This window comes from Haliotis cracherodii, unplaced genomic scaffold (assembly GCF_022045235.1).
Source record: "Haliotis cracherodii isolate W230 unplaced genomic scaffold, xgHalCrac1.p SCAF_22, whole genome shotgun sequence".
NCBI lineage: Eukaryota > Metazoa > Mollusca > Gastropoda > Lepetellida > Haliotidae > Haliotis > Haliotis cracherodii.
Window position 1 is genome coordinate 13,378,549 of NW_027266278.1, and position 24,644 is coordinate 13,403,192.

Consider the following 24,644-nt stretch of genomic DNA (forward strand, 5'->3'; position numbering starts at 1 on the left):
ATATTAGATATGAATTTCGTGATAACAGATTTTTGAGAGTAAAGGGTACTCTGTGTCTGCAAGGTCGTGTGCAATGATTCAAGCTACGTAATTACAATCTATATAATTGTATAATTGTCGAACCCATAATTTCGACCAAACATGGCAACCCAAGTCGATGAGCAACTACATCGATCAGCATGTATACAAATAGAATCTTTTACACCGGTTGAACTCTCACTAAACACGATGTAGCCTACTTTAGAAAGCAGTTTGTTTCATTGGCTATATCAGCTAATCTTAGACAGCCCCGCTGCAGGCGTTAAGTATTTAAACTTAGCACACAGTTTTAAATGAGTGTGGTGATCGAATGTGTTGTGTGTTGTAATTAAAACACCTTCGATTGAACACTTGTTTTACAAAGATAATGCTCCGAAAGAACGTACATGTTGATAACGCTCTGCCGCGCACAACCGGAAATGAGAGGAATTGTGGGAACCCGTCGCTCCCACCTGTCTCTGAATGGGGCATGAAATATGTATGTCTGATGGGTGCTCACACGCATTTCTCTTCCCAAACTATCTGCTCCCCTAGACACATTGAAGCAGTATTGCTGTAGAGATTGATTTATCAAAGGCGCCCGATACAGAAGGTACTATTGGTCGGGGAACAAACGAAACCGAGTTTGAGCAGATATCAGTGCCTGGATACCTGCGGTATAATGATAATAATAATGTGCTCTCAGTAGTATATTAACCGTGAATGTGTTCTTAGTGGAATATTGAACGTTAATATGTTTCCAGTAGTATATTCACCGTGAATGTGTTCTCAGTGGTATATTCACTGTGAATGTGTTCTCAGTGGTATATTCACTGTGAATGTGTTCTCAGTGGTATATTAACCGTGAATGTGTTCTTAGTGGAATATTGAACGTTAATGTGTTTCCAGTGGTATATTCACCGTGAATGTGTTCTCAGTGGTATATTCAGTGTTGATGTATTCTCAGTGGTATATTCGCCGTGAATGTATTCTCAGTGGTATATTCACCGTGAATGTATTCTCAGTGGTATATTCACCGTGAATGTATTCTCAGTGGTATATTCACCGTGAATGTGTTCTCAGTGGTATATTCAGTATATTCAGCAGTGGCCAGTGTTGCGTGAATTCATACAATGACACAATCAGCCGTACATGATAGCTACATTTTTATTAGTTGCTACACAGCCAACCAAATGATTAAATGATGGGTCGAAATTGCACGTGAAATGGTTGAAATTAAACTGTGTTGTTGCACTGCCATGTAACAGTTAATTGCACGCTATACCTTACACGTAACTATGGCAACAACTAAATTTCCTGAACAATTCGATAGACGAACCATCCCGACTATCGTGCAAGTAATGATATCAAACACAACAATTAACGTCATTCCTAACCATTCCCTAGATTCGCATGGCTAGCATTCACAAGATGCCGACAAAACAATCGCCGGGGGAAAATCGCGAAGTGAAATAAAGGTATGCAATATCGTGTTCTGTGTAGTCTACGCTTGAATGGCGGCGAAATCACATAGTTATTCCTGTTATTATCGTCAATTACCGCCATCAAATCATGGCGACTGCTACGTTCACGCTAAGCCTTGTCACTCACACGTCGGAAGTAAGTGCACCAAAATGTATCGATCCGCGATCTTCTGATCTTACTTAAAATAGTTCCTATATAAATGTTTCCGATTGTTGTGGATTTGTGAATAAATGCTACGGATGAAGGGTTCAGCGTGGGTCTTGTTATTGTGTATCGACAGATTGTTAACAGCGAGTGTCAGTATGTTGAGTGTTTATAGCATGCCTTGAACGGAACAATGTAACATTTGGTGAGTGAGTGAGTCTGGTTTTACGCCCCTTTCGGCAATATTCAAGCACTATCACGGAAAGGAACACCAGATATGGGTTCCATACACTGTTCCCATGTGGGACTCGAACCCTGGACTTCGGCGTGACGAGCGAACGCTTTTACCAAAAGGCTCCCCGACCGCATGAAGCCCATTTCTGATAGTGGATAGTGCTAGGATATTGCTAAAAGCGGCGTAAAACAGTATTTACTCACTCATTGAAAGATGCCACTTGATTGGAAACAACATGCAGTCATTCGCTAATTATGTGCAAATGGGATCGAATAGCCGGGCTCGTTCACTTAGTTGATGTAAATTGTATTCCATTTAAGTAAATCGCTACTCATGATGTTAATCACTGGATTGTCTGGTCCAGACTCGATTATTTACAGACCGCCGCCATATAGCTGGAATATTACTTAGTGCGGCGTTAAACAACAAACAAACAAACCAAACATTGTTTGTAACATGATAATTAAAAAAACATCTCAAACGTCAAATACTCTAAAACAGGAATTTGATGCGACATCAAAATAATGCGAGCTCTTGATTTTAGACATAAATACGCATTTTAAATATGCGAGGATGGTAGAGAAACAGAAACATACATTTGACTGCATCCGGCTTTTGCAGGTGCGGGGTGGCTTAGTGGTTAAAGTGTTCGGTTTTTTTAGCAGAAGGCCCGGGTTCTATTCTCCACATTTGGTTACAATTTGGGAAGCCAATTTCTGGTGTTCCCCACCGTAGTGTTGCAGCCTCAAATCACACTCCGTTATTGACTCCCGCAGGTGCTCGTTTCACTGAAGACAATCGGATTTGTAGAACAGGATTCTAAATATGATTGGATGCCACGAAATCTCTAGCGTGACGGGGAGAGCGACAAAACTTTTGAATTAACAATGTCAATACGGGTGTAATTGGAGTATTCCATGCTTGGAAATTTTCCGAATGAAATTTTCGGGTCTGCAAATTTCAGGTTATAACGCAGGGGATTAATACAAACACAGGGGGTAAATTGCCATTGGAAGGATATAATATGTATTGAAATTACGATTACAGATGAATATTCGGTCGTCGCCGAGAATATGAATGATCAATATTCAGCATTGTCGCTAAAACATGATCAATTTTTCAGGCGCCTGGGTCTATTGTTAGAGACAGAACAGAATAATGTTTCAGTCATCTATATTATTGTTAAAGGGAGAACAGAATAATGTTTCAGTCGCATACATTATTGTTAGAGTGAGAACAGAATAATGTTTCAGTCATCTACATTATTGTTAGAGAGAGAACAGAATAATGTTTCAGTCATCTACATTATTGCTAAAGGGAGAACAGAATAATGTTTCAGTTACATACATTATTGTTAGATACGGAACAGAATAATGTTTCAGTCACCAACATTATTGTGAGAGACAGAACAGAATAATGTTTCAGTCACAAACATTATTGTCAGAGACAGAACAAAATACTGTTTCAGTCGCATACATTATTGTTAAAGGGAGAACAGAATAATGTTTCAGTTACATACATTATTGTTAGAGAAAGAACAATATAATGTTTCAGTCGCATACATTATTGTTAAAGGGAGAATAGAATAATGTTTCAGTTACATACATTATTGTTAGAGAAAGTACAGTATAATGTTTCAGTCACAAACATTGTTAGAGACAGAACAGTATAATGTTTCAGTCACAAACATTATTGTCAGAGACAGAATAGAATAATGTTTCAGTCGCATACATTATTGTTAGAGACAGAACAGAATAATGTTTCAGTCACAAACATTATTGTCAGAGACAGAACAGAATAATGTTTCAGTCGCATACATTATTGTTAGAGGGAGAACAGAATAATATTTCAGTCGCAAACATCTTTTACAGTGAAAACAGAAGCTTGACCGTCTATGTTTTTATTTTTATTATTTATTTTTCAGAACATCCAGCACGCCCATCCATCAAGATTCATTTTTATGTATAAAGTCCAAATCATTATTTTTAAGACATTTTATTGTTATATATAATATTCAAGAATATATCAAAATATTTTCAGAAAGTCAATTCCTTCGGTCCGTCGCGGAGCGAACATGGGCTTGCGAACAACCCATTGTAGAATTAAGCGTCTTCTTTGAATCTATTTTTCAAATGTCCGGAACGCTGGTATTAGGATACCAGTGAATTCTTCAGACTGATATTCCAGCGGTATGATACTGACAACGTCTCTTTCCAATTGCAGATGAATGTACTGTGACGCACCTACTTTCATTTATTTGTTTATATCAAGTGGGTTTTTCTTCGATGGGAAAGGAACAGTATATATCCATGTTAAACTCCGACATGGTATCTCAGTGTGTAAACACTATAAAACCGGCACTAGTCACACATGCAAGTCGCTATATAAGTGCAATAATCTTGAACGCGACGTTAAAAAAACCATTTCACCTCACCTCACCTCACCTCACCTGCGGAACAACACACACAGTTTACTTGAGAAGATGTCTAATTAATTTTCTATCTGTTTTATTTCAGGCCGATCTGTTCTATGAGGAAGTGCACGCGACTCTGATGATGCCCAGGCCATGACCAATGCCAGCACTTTGTTAGACACGCAGAGTGATCTCCCCTTGGTGATACCATGGGTGGAACGAGCCATAGAGGGCGGTATTCTCATCTTAATTCTGATAGTGGCCTTATTTGGCAATATTTCCCTTTGGATTGTAATCCTGAGATCACGTGACCTACGGAATGAATCGAACTATCTAGTGTTATGTTTGTCCTTCGCGGACATATTGGTTTCTGGCGTAAATATGCCAGTGACGATATTCACAATTTTCAACGGAGATTGGTACTTCTCGGCGCTGACGTGTACCGTGACCGGCTTCACCAACATGATCACCTTCGTCGGTAGCGTCATGTCCCTCGGAATCATCAGTTTCAACCGCTACATCAAGATATGTCAGTCACACCGGTACAGGACAGTCTACACACCGAGGAATATTGTCTTCATGGTCGGAGGTGGGTGTGATGGTGTCTGTGTCGTTACAGTGAGTGAGTGAGTGAGTGAGTGAGTATGTTTTTACGCCACTTTTAGCAATATTCCAGCAATATCACACTAGAAATGGGCTTCACACATTGTGTGCATGTGGGAAATCGAACCCGGGCCTTAGGGCGTGACGAGCGAACGCTTTAACCATTAGACTAATCCACCGCCCCTGTGTCGTTACAGCCCATGTTTGTAAGAGGCGACTAACGGGATCGGGTGGTCAGGCCAGCTGACTTGGTTGATGCATGTCAACGTATCCCATTTGCGTAGATCGATGCTCATGAAGCCTATCTGGTCCAGGTCCGATCATTTAAAAACCGACCTCACATAGCTGGAACATCGCTGAGTTCATACTCCAATGTATGCTCTTTGTGTGGATCGATGCTCATGATGTCAATCACTGGATTGTCTCGTCCAGACGCGATTATTTACAGACCGCCGTTATACAGCTGGAATATTTCTGAGGTGTTAAACAACAAACAAACAAACAAAATCATACTCCTATTAATTCACACAAAGTAAACGTCAATTTTTGCAATTCTTGCAATCCCTATTTTTTATCCCAAAGGATGTAGACGCAATATTATTTAGTAGGTGTGACATCGTGTTTATACCGAGCGCAACATATCAAGCAGCTGTATCGTGGAATAAAATAGTTCCTCATCACTTGATATGCGCGTATGAATACTCAAATTGTTTGACAGTTACAACAAATAGATTTAACTAATATCGTCATATCTGAGCCAGTCACAGTCACACTGCGTCGTAATACATTAACGTCAAAATGGCCGACACGATCAAAGCGACGTGGAGATTTCCGGAGTGATCACTGAACCCCTAGCGATTAGAAGTGAGTGAGTTAGTTTGGTTTTACGCCGCTTTTAGCAATATTCCAGCAATTTTTTCATGGCGGGGTCACTATAAATGGGCTTCACACATTGTACCCGTGTGGGGCATCGAACCCGTGTCTTCGGCGTGACGAGCGAACGCTTGACCACTAGGCCAACCCATTCCCCCGTGGCGATTATGAATTATTGATCAATATAAAGACGTGTCGAATAGATACTGTGAACATTCTTGGAATGTTACAGCATGTTTCGATAGATAGTTTTTGCGTGCATTCTTCATTTTGTTCACTGGGATGGGTCGTAGCGAGGGTAATAGATCATTGACAAGCAGTCAAACACTCTTTTTGCAACATGTGCAAAACGCGAAAACGCTGAGTTCAAATTTAAAGTGTCAAAGTGATCAGAAGCGACTCTTCTGTATTTACTCGTGGTGGGGAATTCCCCTTGGTTTTCCCCAGGAAGGCGAAAGTAGTCCGTGGGTGTTTACGTCACTTCAAGCATACAGTTTGATGAAAAATGTATGAACGTCAAAATGTGTCGTTAAAAAGCTGATGAATGTAAGTTTCGATGTCTCGTCCAGGTAAAAAGGTATTTAGTATAAACATCACAATAAAAAATACAAATTAGATAGCTAGATTCTGAGTAATGAGAAACGGCTGCACAGGACGACTGATAGATTCTATAAATAGTTTGGTAAGGGGTCTCAAGGGGGTGCTCCAGTGATCTGTAATTTCGCTTAAAGAGTTGCGAGCCGTGGTTGTGCCACGTTACGATTATCGTGGGTTCGAATCTTAGGTCCGCCCTAAATATATGTTTAGATTTGTCAGCACCATACTTATGCTCCTGGGTTTTACCAAAGTGCTAAACGCCTGAGACCTGCATCCCTTCGGGGTTTCCTGCTTCATCTGTGTGACGCGCAATGGTGTAAATGATGTGTTGTTGAAAGCGGAGCTAAACCAAATTTCTGTCACATTAAGCATCGCTGAAACTGGTACAGCGAGTGAGTGAGTATGGTTTTCTACTGCTTTGGGCAATATTCGCGCAATTTCTCGGAGGACACCAGATATGGGCTTCACACATTGTACGCTCGAACCCATTCCTCTGCGTGACGAGCGAACGCTTTAACCACAAGGTTACCCCACCGCCCTAACTTACAGCACCCACCAAGAAAGTCACAAAGATTAGTCTGCATAATATCGAGGACTGAAAGTAGTAACCTGCCCCATTTCCTGAAGCGTACTAGATATTCGGAAAGTTTAAAAATGATTTTAAATTTATTTTAAGGTTATTTTGAAGTAAACGTGCGACTCAATCATAGAATAATATATACTACTCAAAAAAAGTTTAAGAACACCCGATTCTTTCATATTACATATAGTTGATCTGTCAACCTAAATGTTGTCAATCTGGCATAACAGATTCACTATAGTAATTGGAAGGAATCGGGTGTTCTTTAACTTCTTTTGAGTAGTATATTTACAGCAACATTACGTGATTACTGCAAGCAAGTGACCAAACCATACTAACTGTTGTATCGACTCTTCTTAAATATTGTCGGGGCCTTGGGTGGCCCAGTCGTCTAAGGCGCCGCAATTCGCTGTGCAGAGTCGTGTCCCTTGGGCTCGCCAGAAACCTAAGACTGTAGGTTCGAATCCCGGTTTGCCCCGATTAAGTTTCTAGGTTTGTTTCTAAATATATTTCGGGCACCAGTCGTCTAAGGCGCCGCGATACGCCAGGAACCTATGACTGTGGGTTCGAATCCAGGTTTGCACCCATTATGTTTCTAGGTTTGTCAGCACCATAAGCGTGATCGTGGGTTTCACCAAAGTTGTAAACATCTGAGACCTGCATCACGTGCTTTTCTCCGACATCAAGCTGACACGCCGTGATATAACTGGAATATAAATACTGCGCAAAGCGACGTTAAACCCAACTCACTCACTCACTTAAATATTATCAAATATATATTGCATTTTATAAAACATGAAGAATAATATTGATAACGTCCTGGACAGAGCAGTCTCACCAACAAGAAGTGACGACAGTGAATCGATCCACCTCTGAAACTGACGCCAATCAATCAACGAATCAATCAATATATGAAGAAGTGTGATAGCAATTGTACAAAAATATGCACTCACGGAGCTCCATCAAGTAAAGATTGATTTATATGAATTACTACACATTAACGCGCATACTACACCGGGGACTACTTTTAATGAGCTGAAATGCTCTCATTACAATACCACAGCTTTATTTAATCTGTAATAATACACGTACATCTCTCGTTGGTCTAATGGGGACATAATCATTATAACGCGAGGGTCACGCAATCGCTTGTTGAGGACCAATTTACTTGACCATTGATGCAAGATGACCGACATGGGACGTCAAGTGACCGTTAGACAGCACTAATGGGCTTCATGATGATAAAGGGATTCGGATATTTATCCCGTTATGTGTGTGTGGAGAATTACGTATTACCCAGGGCCAGTTTCACAATGGTATCGTTGGAACCGAAGCCTCGTTCTCCTCTGCATCGATGACATATAATAGTGTTATTATATCAGATAAATTATTAAGATATGGAGATTATTATACACTCACATGTGTGTCATACTAATTATACGAGGGACCGCCTCCGTGGTCTAGTGGTAGAGCGTCCGCCCGGAGAGCGGAAGGTCCGGGGTTCGATCCCCAGCCGCGTCATACCAAAAGACGTTGAAAGCTGGTACTTGTTGTTACCCTGTCTGGCGCTCGGTATTAAGGGGCTAAAACAAGCACTGGTCGGCTCGGAGTCAGTATACTGTGTCTGAGTGGGGTATTCATGTTAAACTGCGGCATGGTATCTCAGTGAGCTACCACTATAAATCGGCATCAGTCCGAACTAGTACGCACACACATACACACACGCACACACATACACGTGCATGCACGTCGCTATTTAAGTGCAACGAGTGTCTGAATATGGGCCCACTTGTATTTCCCGAGCGAGAGCGAGGGTACTACTTGAATTCTTTCACGAGTTTCGTAAAATCAGTTTCACATGTGAGTGTAACACTTTCTTTTTAACCAATTTCTCTTAATCCTTTTGAGCTCCCCTTTAGAAACATGCGTGAAGATCCGGGGTAACATAGGTCTTCAGCAACCCATGTAAGGCGACTATGCTTGTCGTAAAAGGCGACTAACGGGATCGGGTGGTCAGGCTCGCTGACTTGGTTGATGCATGTCATCGATCCCAATTGCGTGGATCGAGGCTCATGATTTCAATCACTGGATTGTCTGGTCCAGACTCGATTATTTACAGACGGTCGTCATATAGCTGGAATATTGCTGAGTGCGTTGGTAAACAACAAACCAAAAACCATTTCACGACAAATCTCTGTTCTATCATTGGCCTTTCTGGAGATTCTAACAACGTAATAAACTTGATGACGTCATATATTGGACGACGTTATTTTCGGGAGGGAAATGTCTAGCGAGTTGTTGTATAGAGAAGTAGCTAGGCTACGTAGATAAACGCAGTGGCCGAACGGTCTCACCCAAAGGTGGAAGAGATATAACAATCGGTATTGGGAGAAAAGGTACCGATAATCGACGTGAAAATTGTGAGAATATCGGGGAAACACCCAAATTAATCCCCCTGTTCATGACATGGACCTTTCCGACAATGCCGAGGTCGGATTATATTCAGGGAGTTATCTTCATTTAAATGCGGGTAAACATGTATAAAACGTTTACATGTTATTAACATCTTAAAGACGATGTACATCATGTTGATATCTCATATAACAAATAGTCGACTCGTGGTGGTTGTTTATCGTACAATTGTGAGTGAGTTGGGTTTAACGCCGCTTTTAACAGTATTCCAGTTATATCACGGCGTGTTAGCTTAATGTGGGCGGAAAGCCCAAAGTGATGCAGGTCTCAGACGTTTACCACTTGGGTGAAACCCACGAGCACGGTATGGTGCTGACAAACCTAGAAACATAATCGGGGCGAACCGGGATTCGAAGCCACAATCATAGGTTCCTGGCGTGCCCAAGGGACGTAACTCTGCACAGCGAATGGCGGCGCCTTAGCGTATAATAAAACACTGCATGGAGAATAAAACGCCTGACGGTCATGCACCTGCTATCGCGCTCTGTTTGGTATTGTTACAACAGGAGAAAAGGCGCCCCTCATGGTATATTATCCCTGCAGTGTTAAGTGTACGATAAACAACTCTCACTCGTTGTTTATTTCTTGAATAAAAAGCTGTTGTGTACCCTCCTCTTGATGGCGAACAAACGTATAAAGCGAGTTTTAATCATACAGATCCAAATGTCACTAAAGAATGACGCTTACAACGCGTAAAACATGTGTTTCTATATTCCAGGTGTGTGGTGTTTTTCGGGTCTACTTGCTCTACCTCCGCTGATTGGCTGGGGGACATATAATTACATACCGACGCAGTCTTTCTGCTTCTGTGATTGGCCGACGTCAGTTTCATATACGTTCTTCATGGTTGGAGTATGTTTCGGGGGACCCTGTTCTGTGATGACATTCTGCTACATCAAGATCTTAAGAATCTTCCGAGCAAGCAAGTCTCGTATCAGCTCATCCTCGCAACCGCCTTCAGCGCCCAGCTCAAAACCCCCATCAATAAAAAAGCCCAAGAAAGACAAAACGTCTACCCTTCTTGACAAGCCTGCTGTTCAAAATACTATATTCCTAACAGTGCCGGAAGACGAAAGTTCGAAGGTTAGAACCAAAATAGCAACACTGCGTTCCCAGAAGGCAGCGCGCAGGCGGCAAGAGGAGTTCCGGTTAGCCATGTCCCTGCTGGTTGTCATCTTCGTTTTCGTGGCCTGTTGGCTGCCATTTTGTGTAACGATGTTTTTGTCTGTGTTCCTGCCAAGCAGCGTTAAACGCGGCTCGGACATGTTCACCATTCTTCTCGGGTACGCCAACAGCGGATGCAATCCCATCATCTACGGCTTCATGAATAACAGATTCAAGATGGCCTACAAGAAGTTGTTCTACGATGTTATCTCCCCTTGTAAGAACGTACCGCAGGAACGGAAGGAACTCGAATCAAGTCCGTATCCTTCCGGATCTGAAGTACCGGACGCAAATTCATCACAGGCATAGTTTGTGATCATCATAAAACTTCACTACGTCGTCTTCATCCCTCCACCACCCGTGAATACACACGGCTGCTGTGTCTGGCCGTGGTACCGGCCATTCGTAGCTGACCAATCGTTGTCCAATTCTACCCGCTGAAGGAATTCCTGCAAAGGCGGAATCTACTTTAGTTAATAGAATACGCCGAAATGCTAAAAACATGAATTTGTCCTCGGATTTTACGATGATACCAGAGATGGTAAACTTTGCTAACATAATTCTTATCCGAGATTAAACATGGCCACTACGGCCGCCATGTTGAAAATATCACTTTGGCCATTTCTGGGAGTATCATTATGAACCCCCCTCTGTTAGGCATGCAGTCTTCATTATAACTGTATACTGATATCTACAATCTAGATTCATAGATAATTATTCTTATCATCTGATGTTTAAAGTTTTACATTTTCAAAAACCCGTGAAGATCCGGGGTAGAATAGGTCTCCAGCAACACATGCTTGCCACAAAAGGCGACTTAGAGGCGACTAACGGGATCGGGTGGTCAGGCTCGCTGACTTGGTTGGTGCATGTCGTCGTATTCCAATTGACTGGATCGATGCTCATGATGTCAATCAGTAGATTGTCTGGTCCAGAATCGATTATTTACAGACCGCCTTCAAATATTGCTGAGTGTGGCGTTTAACAACAAGCCAACAACAACAATACATTTTCAAAACGTCTAATTCATCAAACACTTCCCTCCAACATATGGAGTTATCTTTCCTCAAAGGTTTAAGGGGCGGTACCTCAGTAAGTACATGAGTGGGCGTGTCAACCTGAAGTGGGTGGAATTCCCAGGGTTAAACCCACCAGTACAAAGAGGATAATAATGGAATCCATTCTGGGGTTCGAACCAATGCAGATCAACGTGGCGTAACTATGCAAAGACAGTTCAGTTCAACTGGACCACCGTGCCGTTTCCTTAATCGTACGGTTGAGATCGTACGGTTGATCCTGATTGGGCTGCAATATCACTCTGTTCATATCCAGCACGTACATCGCACGTAGCCCACTGTCCGTACTCCGAACGTACTTACGTACGTGACTGCCTAGTTTACATCTGTGGCGGCTGCTGATGCACTGTATTTTTTAACGTTTTCTGACTTTACCCTATGCTAACTTTACATATGCTTTATGTTCTAATACGGGTATTGGTGCAATACTTATCATCATTAGTTTAAATGTAATCAAAAGTAGCAAATATTATTATTTCAATATGTCAAATAAAAATGTGATAAATAGTTAACAGTGTAAAAAGATTTTTAATGTTAAGGTCAATATAAGTACATTTATCAAATACATATTCGTTAAGACGACTTCAAAGATGTCGTAATGGCCTTTATCATCCAAAACTTGCTCCCACAGGAGATATCGCTTGGATGAGATCAAGCGATATCTGGGGCGCGTTGCAAGCCACGAATCGCTAAGAGAAAGCAAATTAATCGCTCATCCCGGGGTCTGCAACAGTTGGAAGCGCTTGCGCACTCTTCCAAAATGGCGGCGCAACCACCGCTTGATTGCCTTGACGTTATGAAGATCATAAAAGAAGAGGCTCGATGACGAGCTGATGAAATTTATGACTACTTTGAAAATGTGGAGCAGACTGAGGATGATGGTGTGTCAGCTACCTTTGCTCATTTTCTCGTTGATCCAATCAAGAATTCCTTGTCCAGCTGTCAAAGTAAGCCGCCATTTTGGTTTGAGAACGAAGCGACCTCAGTCAGCGATTGTTTCGCTTGCAAGCGGCTGAAAGTTAGCGCACTGTTGTGAGGCGAATCGCTGTACATCGCTTACAAGCGATTGGCGCTTTGCAACGCACCCCTACAGTGTAGATATCGCTGCAATGAAATTGCATCACAATGCTTTGCAGACCATTGTGATGTCATTGAATACCATGACGTCACAATAAAATGACATCACTAATTGCCCTGTTACTGAAGATGTCTACAAACTGAAAAAGCTTGAAGAATGATGTTGAATGATAAATAAAATCTCACCCTCGTGTCTTTTGATATCAAATATATCAACACTCATTGATATATTTGATATCAAAAGACACTCGGGTGGGATTCTCTATTTAAACCACCTATCTTAATCAGTATGTAAAGTGCTGGGCAAAAGAAAGTACACATTTGAAAATTGGATTTGACTAAAACAATACACACGAGACTGAAAACAGTCGCCGAAATACAAAACACAACTATATCATATCAAATACATCACCATCAAAAAAGCTTTTCTTTTCTGTCTCATTTGAAGCGACCATCAAACATCGGTGTATACTTTCTTTGGCCGGTACTTTCCATCAAAACCATTCGTGACCAACTCGTGTTATTCCGGGACAAGCCGGTTACGGAAAGGGGCGAGTGGTGACGAATGCATCAGTACGTATATGGACGGTGTCGTCAAGTTCCGGGTTGTTGCGGTATGGTTGATATAGGCCTATCGGTTCTGTGTCTTTCCGTTATAGGGAGCACGGGTGGCCCAGTCGTCTAAGGCGCCGCGATTCGCTGTGCAGAGTTGCGTCCCTTGGGCATGCCAGAAACCTATGATTGTGGGTTCGAATCCCGGTTCGCCCCGATCATGTTTCTAGGTTTGTCAGCACCATACCCGTGCTCGTGGGTTTCACCGAAGTGGAAAACGTCTGAGACCTGTATCACTTCGGGCTTTCCTCCCACATTAAGCTGACACGCCGCGATATAACTGGAATACTGTTAAAAGCTGTGTTAAACCAAACTCACTCACTCACTCTTTCCGTTATAACACATTCACTAAGGCAAAACGAGGAAATATATCTCGGGCATCGGCGCGTCAGTAGGTCCTTCACCTAGTTCCCCTCGTCATACGACGCACACTTGTCCATACATGACAACTTACGTTGTACGTAGAGCCGAGATCAATGTGTGCCCAGTTGTGTTTGTTGATGTTCTTGTTGGGGGGTAATATAGATACCCTTTCACATCATTTTTGTTTTCAGTATCCTACCTCCAAGCCCGAGAAACATATATTTTTCTGTGTAGCCTGACACATGATGCTGGTTTAGATTACTAACTTGGAAATAAATCGAATTCACTGTGTAGCTTTGTTATGTTTTGTAAATGACTTGTATACTATGAACACGGAAGACCGCCTCCGTGGTCTAGTGGTAGAGCGTCCGCCCGGAGAGCGGAAGGTCCGGGGTTCGATCCCTGACCACGTCATACCAAAAGACGTTAAAAGATGGTACTTGTTGTTACCCTGTCTGGCGCTCGGCATTAAGGGGTTAAAACAAGGACTGGTCGGCTCGGAGTCAGTATACTGTGTTTGAGTGGGGTATTCATGTTAAACTGCGGCAGGGTATCTCAGTGAGCTAGCACTATAAATCGGTTTCAGTCCAGACTAAAACAAGCAGCCACACAAACACACACGTTGCTATATAAGTGCAATAATCTTGGACGCGACGTTAAACCCCATTTCACCTCACCTCACTATGAACACGCACGCAGGCACGCACGCACGGACGCACGCACGCACACACGCACACACACGGAAACCACTATTGTTTTGGAGGAAGTACACTACTCAGCGCTAGTAAGTGAAGTTATTTGCTGTTCGTTTTGATAACTGGGCCCGGGGTGGGGTATCAATAAAACTCCTAAATAGGGCCATAAATCAATCAATTACCTTTAGCGCAGAAATGTGTGGATTGTTATAAAATCACCAACGGCTGTACAGTTAAATTATGTCAAAGTGGATAGTGAAAATATTTCAACACTCCATCCACATGTATAATTTGAAATGTGACTGGAATAATCTGAGCTCTCTTTTATGATTAAAACAAACCTCAGCCTCCGCCCACTGAGGACAGGTTTAACAATCCTTTAATGTTGTTTAACGTATATACTTTTTATCATATAGAAACCCATAATACATGCGACCCCTACCGTGTCCAAGAGGGAATATTGCGAGAAAGCGAAAGAGCGATGTCCCCTCTCGGCAATATATATGACCCCTATGGTATCAGTTAGTGAGTGAGTATGGTTTTACGCCGCTTTTAGCAATATTCCAGCAAGATCACGGCGGGGGACACCAGAAATGGGCTTCACATATTGTAGCCATGTCGGGAATCGAACCCGGGTCTTCGGCGTGACGAGCGAACGCTTTAACCACGAGGCTACCCGACCGCCCTTGGTATCAGTGATAAGAGCTGCTCGTTTAGTGTGTCTGTTGAGTGTGCTTTTTGTTGAAGACTCAATCGGCAATATCCCAGCCTTATGACTGATATCTGTAGAAAATCAAGTCTAGACATACAATTCAGTGATTGATATCATGAACTACGCTAAGTAAACAGTCACTTCGTCTCCTGCATTTAAACCATTGTGATAACGCACTTGATTCTGAGCCAGGAGTACACGGGTCATTCTGAACGTGCATTTTAAAGAAGTAAAACTGACGGAACTACAAGTCATCATGCACAATTTTGATACTCCGAGAACTGATACATCGGAGGACGATTCACTTTAATCTGTTGCTTCCGGAAGTAGAATCAACACGACCCTTCGTGGGGTCGAGGCTCAGTGCTTTCCCTTCCGGAGTCAACATATTGTCATGATTTCTCGATTACATACCCTGATAATCAGCACCGTCGACTATTGCTGAGTGCAGCGTTAAACGAAAATAGGTATGGCCGATGCAGAACCATGCCTCGAGCACGCCTACCGGGAAACCTCTTCCGGAAGAAACCCCGGAGTATTTGGTTGCCATGGACGACGTGATTAGTTCGTGTTCATCTTTTTTCTTGGTCGATGCGAAGGCGCGACATGTAGATGGCTTGGTGCAAATTCATATTTAGCTGCCATTCAAACATTTCTTTGGGATATTTGTTTTACTTTCCTTGTCAAGTAACATGCCTATATCATCCTGTGACTGAAAATTGTTTTTTGTTTTTTTATTAGTTACCCGATTATTGTCACTCGGAACATTGCTTACTGCAGAAAAGCAAGATTCACTCAGTCGAATTATTCAACCCTGAGTGGACAAAGAGCTCTTAAGTTAAATAAAGATGGAGAGAGTCGAAAGAGAAACTTTTTTTTTTTGATGGAAGGAAAGTTGTTGTTTATTCATTTAGCGTTAGTCTGGAAATATAAATACAATGACGATCAAAAGAAACTGTACCAAACTTTATGTGAGGCTTGACAAAACAAGACACGAAGAAATAAATATAATAGATAATTCATAACATTATCAAATGGACAGGAATTACACAGAAGCGGAAGCGAAGGTGCAGGACGGACCCCCATAAACAATTTTTTTTTTTGCAAGGAGGGGCGTTCGGGTAGCCTAGTGGTTAAAGCGTTCGCTCGTCACGCCAAAGACCCGGGTTCAATTCCCGACATGGGTACAATGTGTTAAGCCCATTTCTGGTTTTCCCCGCCGTGATATTGCTGGCCTATTGCTAAAAGCGGCGTAAAACCATACTCACTCACAAACAAGGGGTATACTGTCACTTTGAAGTCACTGTAAATACAATCTGGATGAGGTAAACGTCACTACATATGGGACCCGTGAAGATCCGGATAAGAATGGGCATTCAACAACCCATGCTTGCCGTAAAAGGCGATTATGCTTGTCGTAAGAGGCGAATGACGGGATAGGGTAGTCAGGATTGCTGACTTGGTTGATATATGTCATTGTATCCCCATTGCGTGGATCATTGTTCGTGATGTCAATCACTGGATTGTCTGGTCCAGACACCAAGGAATAATGTTTTCATGGTCGCAGGTGGGTAAGATGGTGTCTGTGTCGTTACACTGAGTGAGTGAGTGAGTGAGTGAGTGAGTATGTCTTAACGCCGCTTTTAGCAATATTCCAGCAATATGTCACTAGAAATGGGCTTCATACATTGTACCGATGTGGGGAATCGAACCCGGGCCTTAGGGCGTGACGAGCGGACGCTTTAACCACCGCCCCTTTGTCGTTAAAGTCCATGATTGTCGTAAGAGACGATTAACGGGATCGGGTGGTCAGGCTCGCTGACTTGGTTGATGCATGTCATCGTATCCCAATTGCGTAGATCGATGGTCATGATGTCAATCACTGGATTGTCTGGTCCAGACCCAATTACTTACAGACCGCCGTCATATAGCTGGACTATCGTTGAGTGCGGCGTTAAACAACAATCAAACAAACAAACAAACAAACAAACACTATGTGTAGATGGAATACAATCCCACCATGCAATTGATATATTTAGTCAACATCGCGTGAGTGCAGCCTGTGATATCTCAGTGAGCTAGCACTATAAATCGGCATCAGTCCGGACTAGTACAAGTAGCCACACAAACACACACACGTACATGCACGTCGTTATATAAGTGCAATAATCTTTGGCGCTACGTTAATACCCCATTTCAGCTCACCACCACCTCGTGGTATATTATGATTACTGTTGATTTCTGGACTCCTTATATACACTGGCGAATATTGCGCTGTTTTTATACTCATATGTATCTTGTGATCATTTCCAATTTTAGCGAATCACTTGACACGGAATTAAAGCAAAGTTTTCAGACTGCTGTTTGTCCATTTTGGTTGTATTTGAGAACATTAGTTGGAATAATATACGAGGGCACGGGTGGCCCAGTCGTCTAAGGCGCCGCGATTTACTGTGCAGAGTTGCGTCCCTTAGGCACGCCAGAAATCTATGATTATAGGTTCGAATCCCGGTTCGACCCGATTATGTCTCTAGATTTGTCAGCACCATATCCATTTCACCAAAGTGGTAAACGTCTGAGACCTGCATCACTTCGGGCTTTCCTCCCACATTAAGCTGACACGCCGCGATATAACTGTAATACTGTTAAAAGCGGCGTTAAAACCAAATCACTCACTCACTCGAGTAATATACGTTATTTTAGCAGTTTCATTTGCTCTTCATTGTATTGATCTTGTGACCCTTATTATACTTACACGATGGCTGATTGAAAGGAAGTTTCCTTGTGTGCATGGCTGATTTAGAAATAGGATCATGGCACATTTCAAAATAGAACGTTCAAAGCTGTCAGTGGGACAACCAAAGACAGAATAGATACAAAATATTTCCCTAAATTCATTATCAACAACAAATACGGTCACTACGGTCAAATACGTTGAACTATCAGCAATTTCCGTCCTAGCGTGCAGAGATCTGAATATATCATTTACTTTCAAGGCAGTCTACAGAAAATGGCCGAATGCTACTTCCGGTATTGCTCTCATTACATCTCGGCTGTTTCCGGCAATTCTTTGCCTCTGTTATGCTACGTTGTAGGAATTGTAGTGTCATACGTGATGGTCACGCTAAGCCTCCAGCCTACAGGAGCACTTATCTGGCAAAGCAGCGTTCTTGTGTCAGTTGTCAATAGATCATTTCTCTTTGAAGTTTGTCTCGGTCTTGTGCAATTTCCACAAAACTTTAGATGTTGGTCGATAGAAATATAATTTAATATTTTAAAGAATTATCGATTGTTTTTTTTAGCCATTCGAAGCGTCAACGGATAGGTGGTTTCAAAACGTTTGTAGGGGCACGGGTGGCCCAGTCGTCTAAGGCCCCGCGATGCGCTGAGCAGAGTTGCGTCCCTTGGGCACGCCAGAAACCTATGATTGTTGGTTCGAATCCCGGTTCGCCCCGATTATGTTTCTAGGTTTGTCAGCACAATACCCGTGCTCGTGGGTTTCACCGAAGTGGTAAACGTCTGAGACCTGCATCACTTCGGCTTTCCTCCCACATTAAGCTGACAGGCCGCGATGTAAGTGGAATACTGTTAAAAGTGGCGTTAAACCCAACTCACTCACTCACTCACTCAAAACGTTTGTTGTAAACAGACTGATGTTTCACACCTTTATCAGCAATATTCCAACCAAATTGCGACCCAGCAGACCATTAGTTCAAACATGTAAATGTAAGACGTGCTCTGGCCGAGTTCATTGAGGAATGCGGGGGTGGCTGGGTTAAATTTGCTCACGTGACCGCTTGTCCTTCACGGACGTATGTCATTCGTGACCAACTCGTGTTATTCCGGGACAAGCCGAATAGCGACTCGTGCCCCTCTCATGGCCAGTTTTGCGACCGGGTTCCGTCTTTGCGCAAACGGGCATACCTAAAACAATTGTCAACTCGTTGCGTAATGCTTCACATACATTTCCCCATATATTATATATATATCAAATGCAATTTAAAGCACATCGGGACGTGCGGAATTATACAGAATGATTGAACACATTTAACTGTGTCTTGGGTATATTTTTAGATGCAAGACATATGCAAAATCAAAAATTATTCCTGAGGTATTCTTTGACGAAGAACGTGAAGTCATACGCGCGTTCTGATTGGTTTGTCGTATTTTCGCACATAACATTCATCGATAGGGGGACGAGTCTTCTTGCAAGTTACGGAAAGGGGCGAGTGGTGACGAATGTGACGTATGTATTCATTTGTAATTGTTGTGACTGAGATAGTTCACTGGGCGTATTCATCTATAACCATAGATCATAATGTTTTGTGAAAATTTAAAAAACAGAGCAATGACTACTGAAAGCGCGACAACGCGACATTTTGAAGAAATGTCGCATTGTCAAAATATTAAAATATGCAGTAATTATTTCAAGCGCGACAATGCGACAACGCGACATTTTGATGAAATGTCGCATAGTCGCGCTTTTCCAACACGAAACAAGCGCTCTTTTGTATCGAATGTATGATTTAATTTGATTGGCTGAATGTGAAGTGGCTCTTAATCCTATGAATACAAACTGAATTGGGCCAAATTTGGTCTTTGTTATATTTGATATGTAAGTGTATTCCGTAGTATTTGCAAAAGGATGCGTAGTAATTAGGTCAACTGTCATTTGATTGGCTGTATTTGAAATGGTTTTAAACCCTGAAATAGACTATATTAAATTGACCTTAGGGTTTTTAAGTTTTATATGTGTATGTGTACCGGATAATTTTTATGTTTGCTGTGTTTCTGTGTTCAATCCCTTGCAATCATTTCCCAAAGCTCCTCTTTCTTCTGACGACCGATAATACAATTTATATTTCACGATCCCCTACTTGTTTTGAAGAGTATATATCTTATACAGAGATAATGCAAATAGTAAATGCCAACGCCAGAGAATAACCAGTTTCGATTATCCATTCGAAACATATTCCATTCGAAACTTATGGGAATGGATAACTGAAAATCAGTGATCTCGTGCACCAGGTGTTCACAAAAAGTGTAATTATTTCCTGCCTGTAAAATATTTAGTTTTGAAGATGAATATAATTCACATTTTTGATACCGTCTTGTCACCAAGCCACACTTGTACCATTTAGTTTTCTTTTTCCATCGTCTAAATTACATATTCTTTTAGTTTGTTTCAGTATTTTTTCTTTCATCTTATTTGATTGATTGCTTGTTTGTTGTTCAACGCCGGACCCAGCAATATTCCAGATATAGGGCGGCGGTCTGTAAATAATCGAGTCTGGATCTGACAATCCAGTGATTGACATAATGCGCATCGATCCACGTAATTGGGATGCGATGACATGCATCAAACCAAGTCAGCGAGCCTGACCACCCGATCCCGTTAGGCGCCTCTTACGGCAAGCATGGGTTGCCGAAGACACATTCTATCCGGATATCACGGGTTTTCGATCTTCCAGACTCGATTAGGTGTTAATGTGTCCCTTTTTTCTAAATGACTGTTTACCCTTTAGAAACCACAGGTTGTAATAACTTAGTCTATCTAGTTATTTTCCATTATTGGAAAATAGAACTTAAGTATTAAATTGAGAGTGGTAGTACAATATTCAATGTCAGTAGAAAATTCCAAAATTGAATTTATTTCTATTTCCGACAGAACTTTAAAGGCGAGTTGTGTCACAGATCTGATCGCGAGGAAATTGCAGACAAGACAACAAGATTTGTCTCCCTTACATTCAGAAGCAAACGAAGCGCCATAAAAATAACTGACCATCAGTTCAAACTGTTGAAACATATTTTCTTTGTGGGCGTTTTTTACAATCTAAGATTGGGTTATAATAATATTTACGTTGCAGCGCAGCAAGAGAGGAATATTCAGGTGAGTTGCCAAAAAACATCTAGCAAAGGATTAACCGAAAACACGTTGATTTTGTTAAAAAGTGTATTTGTCAAAAATAAGTGTTTACTAAAGCAGACGGGATACACCCGTACATGGGCGTGAAGTGCCGATGTAAAAACAACATATTTTGCTCAAAGGATTAACCGATAATATGTTGATTGATTGCTTATTGTTATCTAACTCAGGGAATATTTTAAAGAACCGTGGACATCATTAAAATAGTTGTCACGTGTGCTGTCTCAGCTGAGGTGAGGTGAAATTGGGTTTAACGTCGCGTCCAAGATTATTGCACTAATATAGCGACGTGCATGCACGTGTGTGTGTGTGTGTGTGGCTGCTTGTACTAGTCCGGACTGATGCCGATTTATAGTGCTAGCTCACTGAGATACCATGCCGCAGTTTAACATGAAAACCCCACTCAGACACAGAATACTGACTCCGAGCCGACCAGTCCTTGTTTTATCCCCTTAATGCCGAGCGCCAGACAAGGTAACAACAAGTACCATCTTTTAACGTCTTTTGGTATGACGCGGCCGGGGATCGAACCCCGGACCTTCCGCTCTCCGGGTGGACGCTCTACCACTAGACCACGGAGGCGGCGTCTCAGCTGAGCAATGCGACATGAATCCAGTTGTCATAGCGACTGATTTACGACACCCATTGTCTGAAGAACATTTGATTGCAAAGGCTCATTACCCTGGAGCCATGACATCTATATGCCTTGAAACACTTAATTGCTGTTATTCATTAGATGCTAATCCTATTTGTTAATCCCCATTTTTGTGTACATCGACCGTCTGCCATCCTGATCAGGATGTGCAAGTATGTCACTGATGATTTACTGTTTACATTTATATTTATTACTTACTAAATGTCAGGTGACCTTGGCTATATAAGCCTTGGTCCAGAGAGATTGAGAAGGAGAAAAAAAGGTCTTACCCTTAGCCTAGCTAGGGTTAGGCTGGGTGCTCCGTGGCACCAAGACACCAACCACTACCACCATGTGCTGACCTGGCACATAGTGTCTTCTGTATGTATATATCTACATGTATAAAGTAAAACTGTATATACCGCAAGTTTTCACTTCCTACAGTCGGCCCCTTGCATATACGAGTGTGCAAATTGTTCATTAATCAACGTCGGACTGACACGCGTTGTTACTATGTAAAACACCTGAAACACACTTACGTTATCAGTTGAGAAACGAATTAAAATATCCCGAAAAGACATATAGATATTGTAATAAAAGATTGTTACAAAGACACGTGACGTCCACGTTTCTTTGTACAGCTGCAGATATATAGGATATCGTTCCTTTATGTGGATATTGACGGATACATTCTTCGAACAAGGTGTAACTGCCTAATATTATACATATAACTTTTGTCGGTTGTAATTGAGACATTTTTATTTGGTTTTTTCTTCATTAAAACTCGATATTGGAATATATTATTTCTGATAAAGTTGGTTGGTTGGTTTGTTGTTTAACGCCGCACTAAGCAATATTCCAGCTATATGACGGCGGTCTGTAAATAATCGAGTCTGGACCAGACATTCCAGTGATTAATATCATAAGCATCAATCCATGCAATTGGGATCGATGACATGCTTCAACCAAGTCAGCGAGCCTGACAACCCAATCCCGTTAGTCGCCTTTTACGACAAGCGTAGTCGCCTTTTACGGCAAGCATGGGTTGCTGAAGACCTATTCTACCCCGGAATCTTCACGGGGTCCCATGTGTATGAAAAAAACAACAACACTTAATTCGATTTCGATGTCTTTATGTAACACGGAATTCAAATACAGCACCTTCGGTCTTAGGGATTATTTACAACAATGGTAATAGCTAACTGTGTGTGAAAGCCGTGAAATGACCAGAACGAATGATATATTTACAGCTGCGTATAGTTTAGAGGTATATGAGCTTCTATGTATAAACATACAGATAGCCTAGTCCTAACGCTTAAAACACTTAGAATCGTGTGCTTATTTAACTGCATTGCACAATAAAGATGTATGCCAATATTAAATAATTAAATAACAATGAAATACACTACTAATCTAGATGACAATACACAGAACATTTATGACAATATACAGAACATTTATGACAATATACAGAACATTTATGACAAAACACAGAACACGAAGACGATACACAAAGTGACAAATGCATACAACATCACGTTTTTTGAAAATGTTTAGGTATAAACTTAAAACTAGTTTCACTGTAAATGCAGAAACATCTAAATATTGAAAGTGAAAATTTTGAATGGGGTCTTTAAAATAAAGTTCAATATGAAATCGAATATAACTGTCGTGATGTGAACATAAACATATACTAAAAGTTTCTGAACTAAAAATACCACTTGATGTATCACGTGACGAGCAACAGTCTTTGGTTGCTGGAAGCACTTGGGGTATGACGTCACAATCACGTGCGGCGCATGGCCTGCCGTGAAAAAGTCTGTTAAGTTCGATGACGTCGGTTCACACGTGATGTGGTATAGTTTATAAGTCACTCTCTTAAAATGTAACACAAACACCTTAAAACAATAGCACTAATAAGGTGATGCGTTAATTCATGTGAATATAGCACTAATCACATCTCTCGTCCCAACACGAAAATAAGGCCTTTGTAAAGAAAGACCATGAAACAAGTTCTCGTAACGTGAATGGTAACCAATATCAAAACGTCCCATTTTCGTTCACCAAATGACGGGAAACACAGCCAAGTTGTCAGTGTCTACATGATGGCCCATCATCAGCCCAGGTCTTGGAAGTCCCTGAACAAGACGGAATAACAGTGTTCGCCATTTTGAACGTATCACATGGTTTAGGTACTTCTTTCACTCAAACATGTTTTCATCCTGAAGAAACATTCGCCCACACACAACACTCGGACCTTGGGATCACATTCACAACCGCAGAGTTCGTCAATCAGTTTTCTTTACTTGAGGATTTTTCACGACTGTTCCCTTTTCTCCGATTTTTTCGTGCTGAAAATATAAATATAATGTTATTTAGACCATGTCTTCATGTAAAACTGTCCGTAAAGATCAGGGTTAGAATGGGTCTTCAGCAACCCATGCTTGTCTTAAGAGGCATCTAAGGGGATCGGGTGCAGCGTTAAACAACAAACATTTTCATGTAAATCTACTTAAACCATCATTGTTTAAACATCTGTCAGAATATGACAGTAAAACATGTAGGACCACATGGACACACAGATAGACATACGCCCAAACATGTGCACAGCCACACGGACATGGGCATATTTGAACACACAGTGTCGGGTACATTTACATTGGCACTCAAACAGATGGACACATGATTTGGTTGGTTGGTTGTTTAACGCCGCACTCAGCAATATTCCAGCTATATGATGGCGGTCTGTAAATAATCGAGTCTGAACCAGACAATCTAGTGATTAATATCATGAGCATCGATCCACACAATTGGGATCGATGACATGCATCAACCAAGTCAGCGAGTCCGACCACCCGATCCCGTAAGTCGCCTTTTACGACAAGCATAGTCACCTTTTACGACAAGCATAGTCTCCTTTTACGGCAAGCATGGGTTGCTGAAGACCTATTCTACCCCGGAATCT

At 41.7% G+C, this 24,644-nt stretch overlaps 2 protein-coding genes across 3 annotated transcripts in view; one reads left to right on the forward strand and one right to left on the reverse strand.

Moving 5' to 3' along the window:
- The window catches only part of LOC139471273 (melatonin receptor type 1B-A-like), a 63,783-nt gene extending 51,341 nt beyond the window's left edge, over positions 1 to 12,442 (forward strand). For both annotated transcript variants that reach the window (XM_071253571.1, XM_071253572.1), the window contains exons 2-3: positions 4,399 to 4,884; positions 10,139 to 12,442. In XM_071253571.1, coding sequence (XP_071109672.1) covers positions 4,449 to 4,884; positions 10,139 to 10,893 — 1,191 coding nt within the window. In that variant the 5' untranslated portion in view covers positions 4,399 to 4,448 and the 3' untranslated portion in view covers positions 10,894 to 12,442. The remainder of the gene's footprint in view (positions 1 to 4,398; positions 4,885 to 10,138) is intronic.
- Positions 12,443 to 22,813: 10,371 nt separating this feature from the next.
- Positions 22,814 to 24,644, reverse strand: part of LOC139471332 (chordin-like) — a 39,662-nt gene continuing 37,831 nt past the window's right edge. Inside the window, exon 19 of the mRNA XM_071253651.1 lies at positions 22,814 to 24,030. Within this exon, the coding sequence (XP_071109752.1) occupies positions 23,972 to 24,030 (59 nt within the window). The 3' untranslated portion in view covers positions 22,814 to 23,971. The remainder of the gene's footprint in view (positions 24,031 to 24,644) is intronic.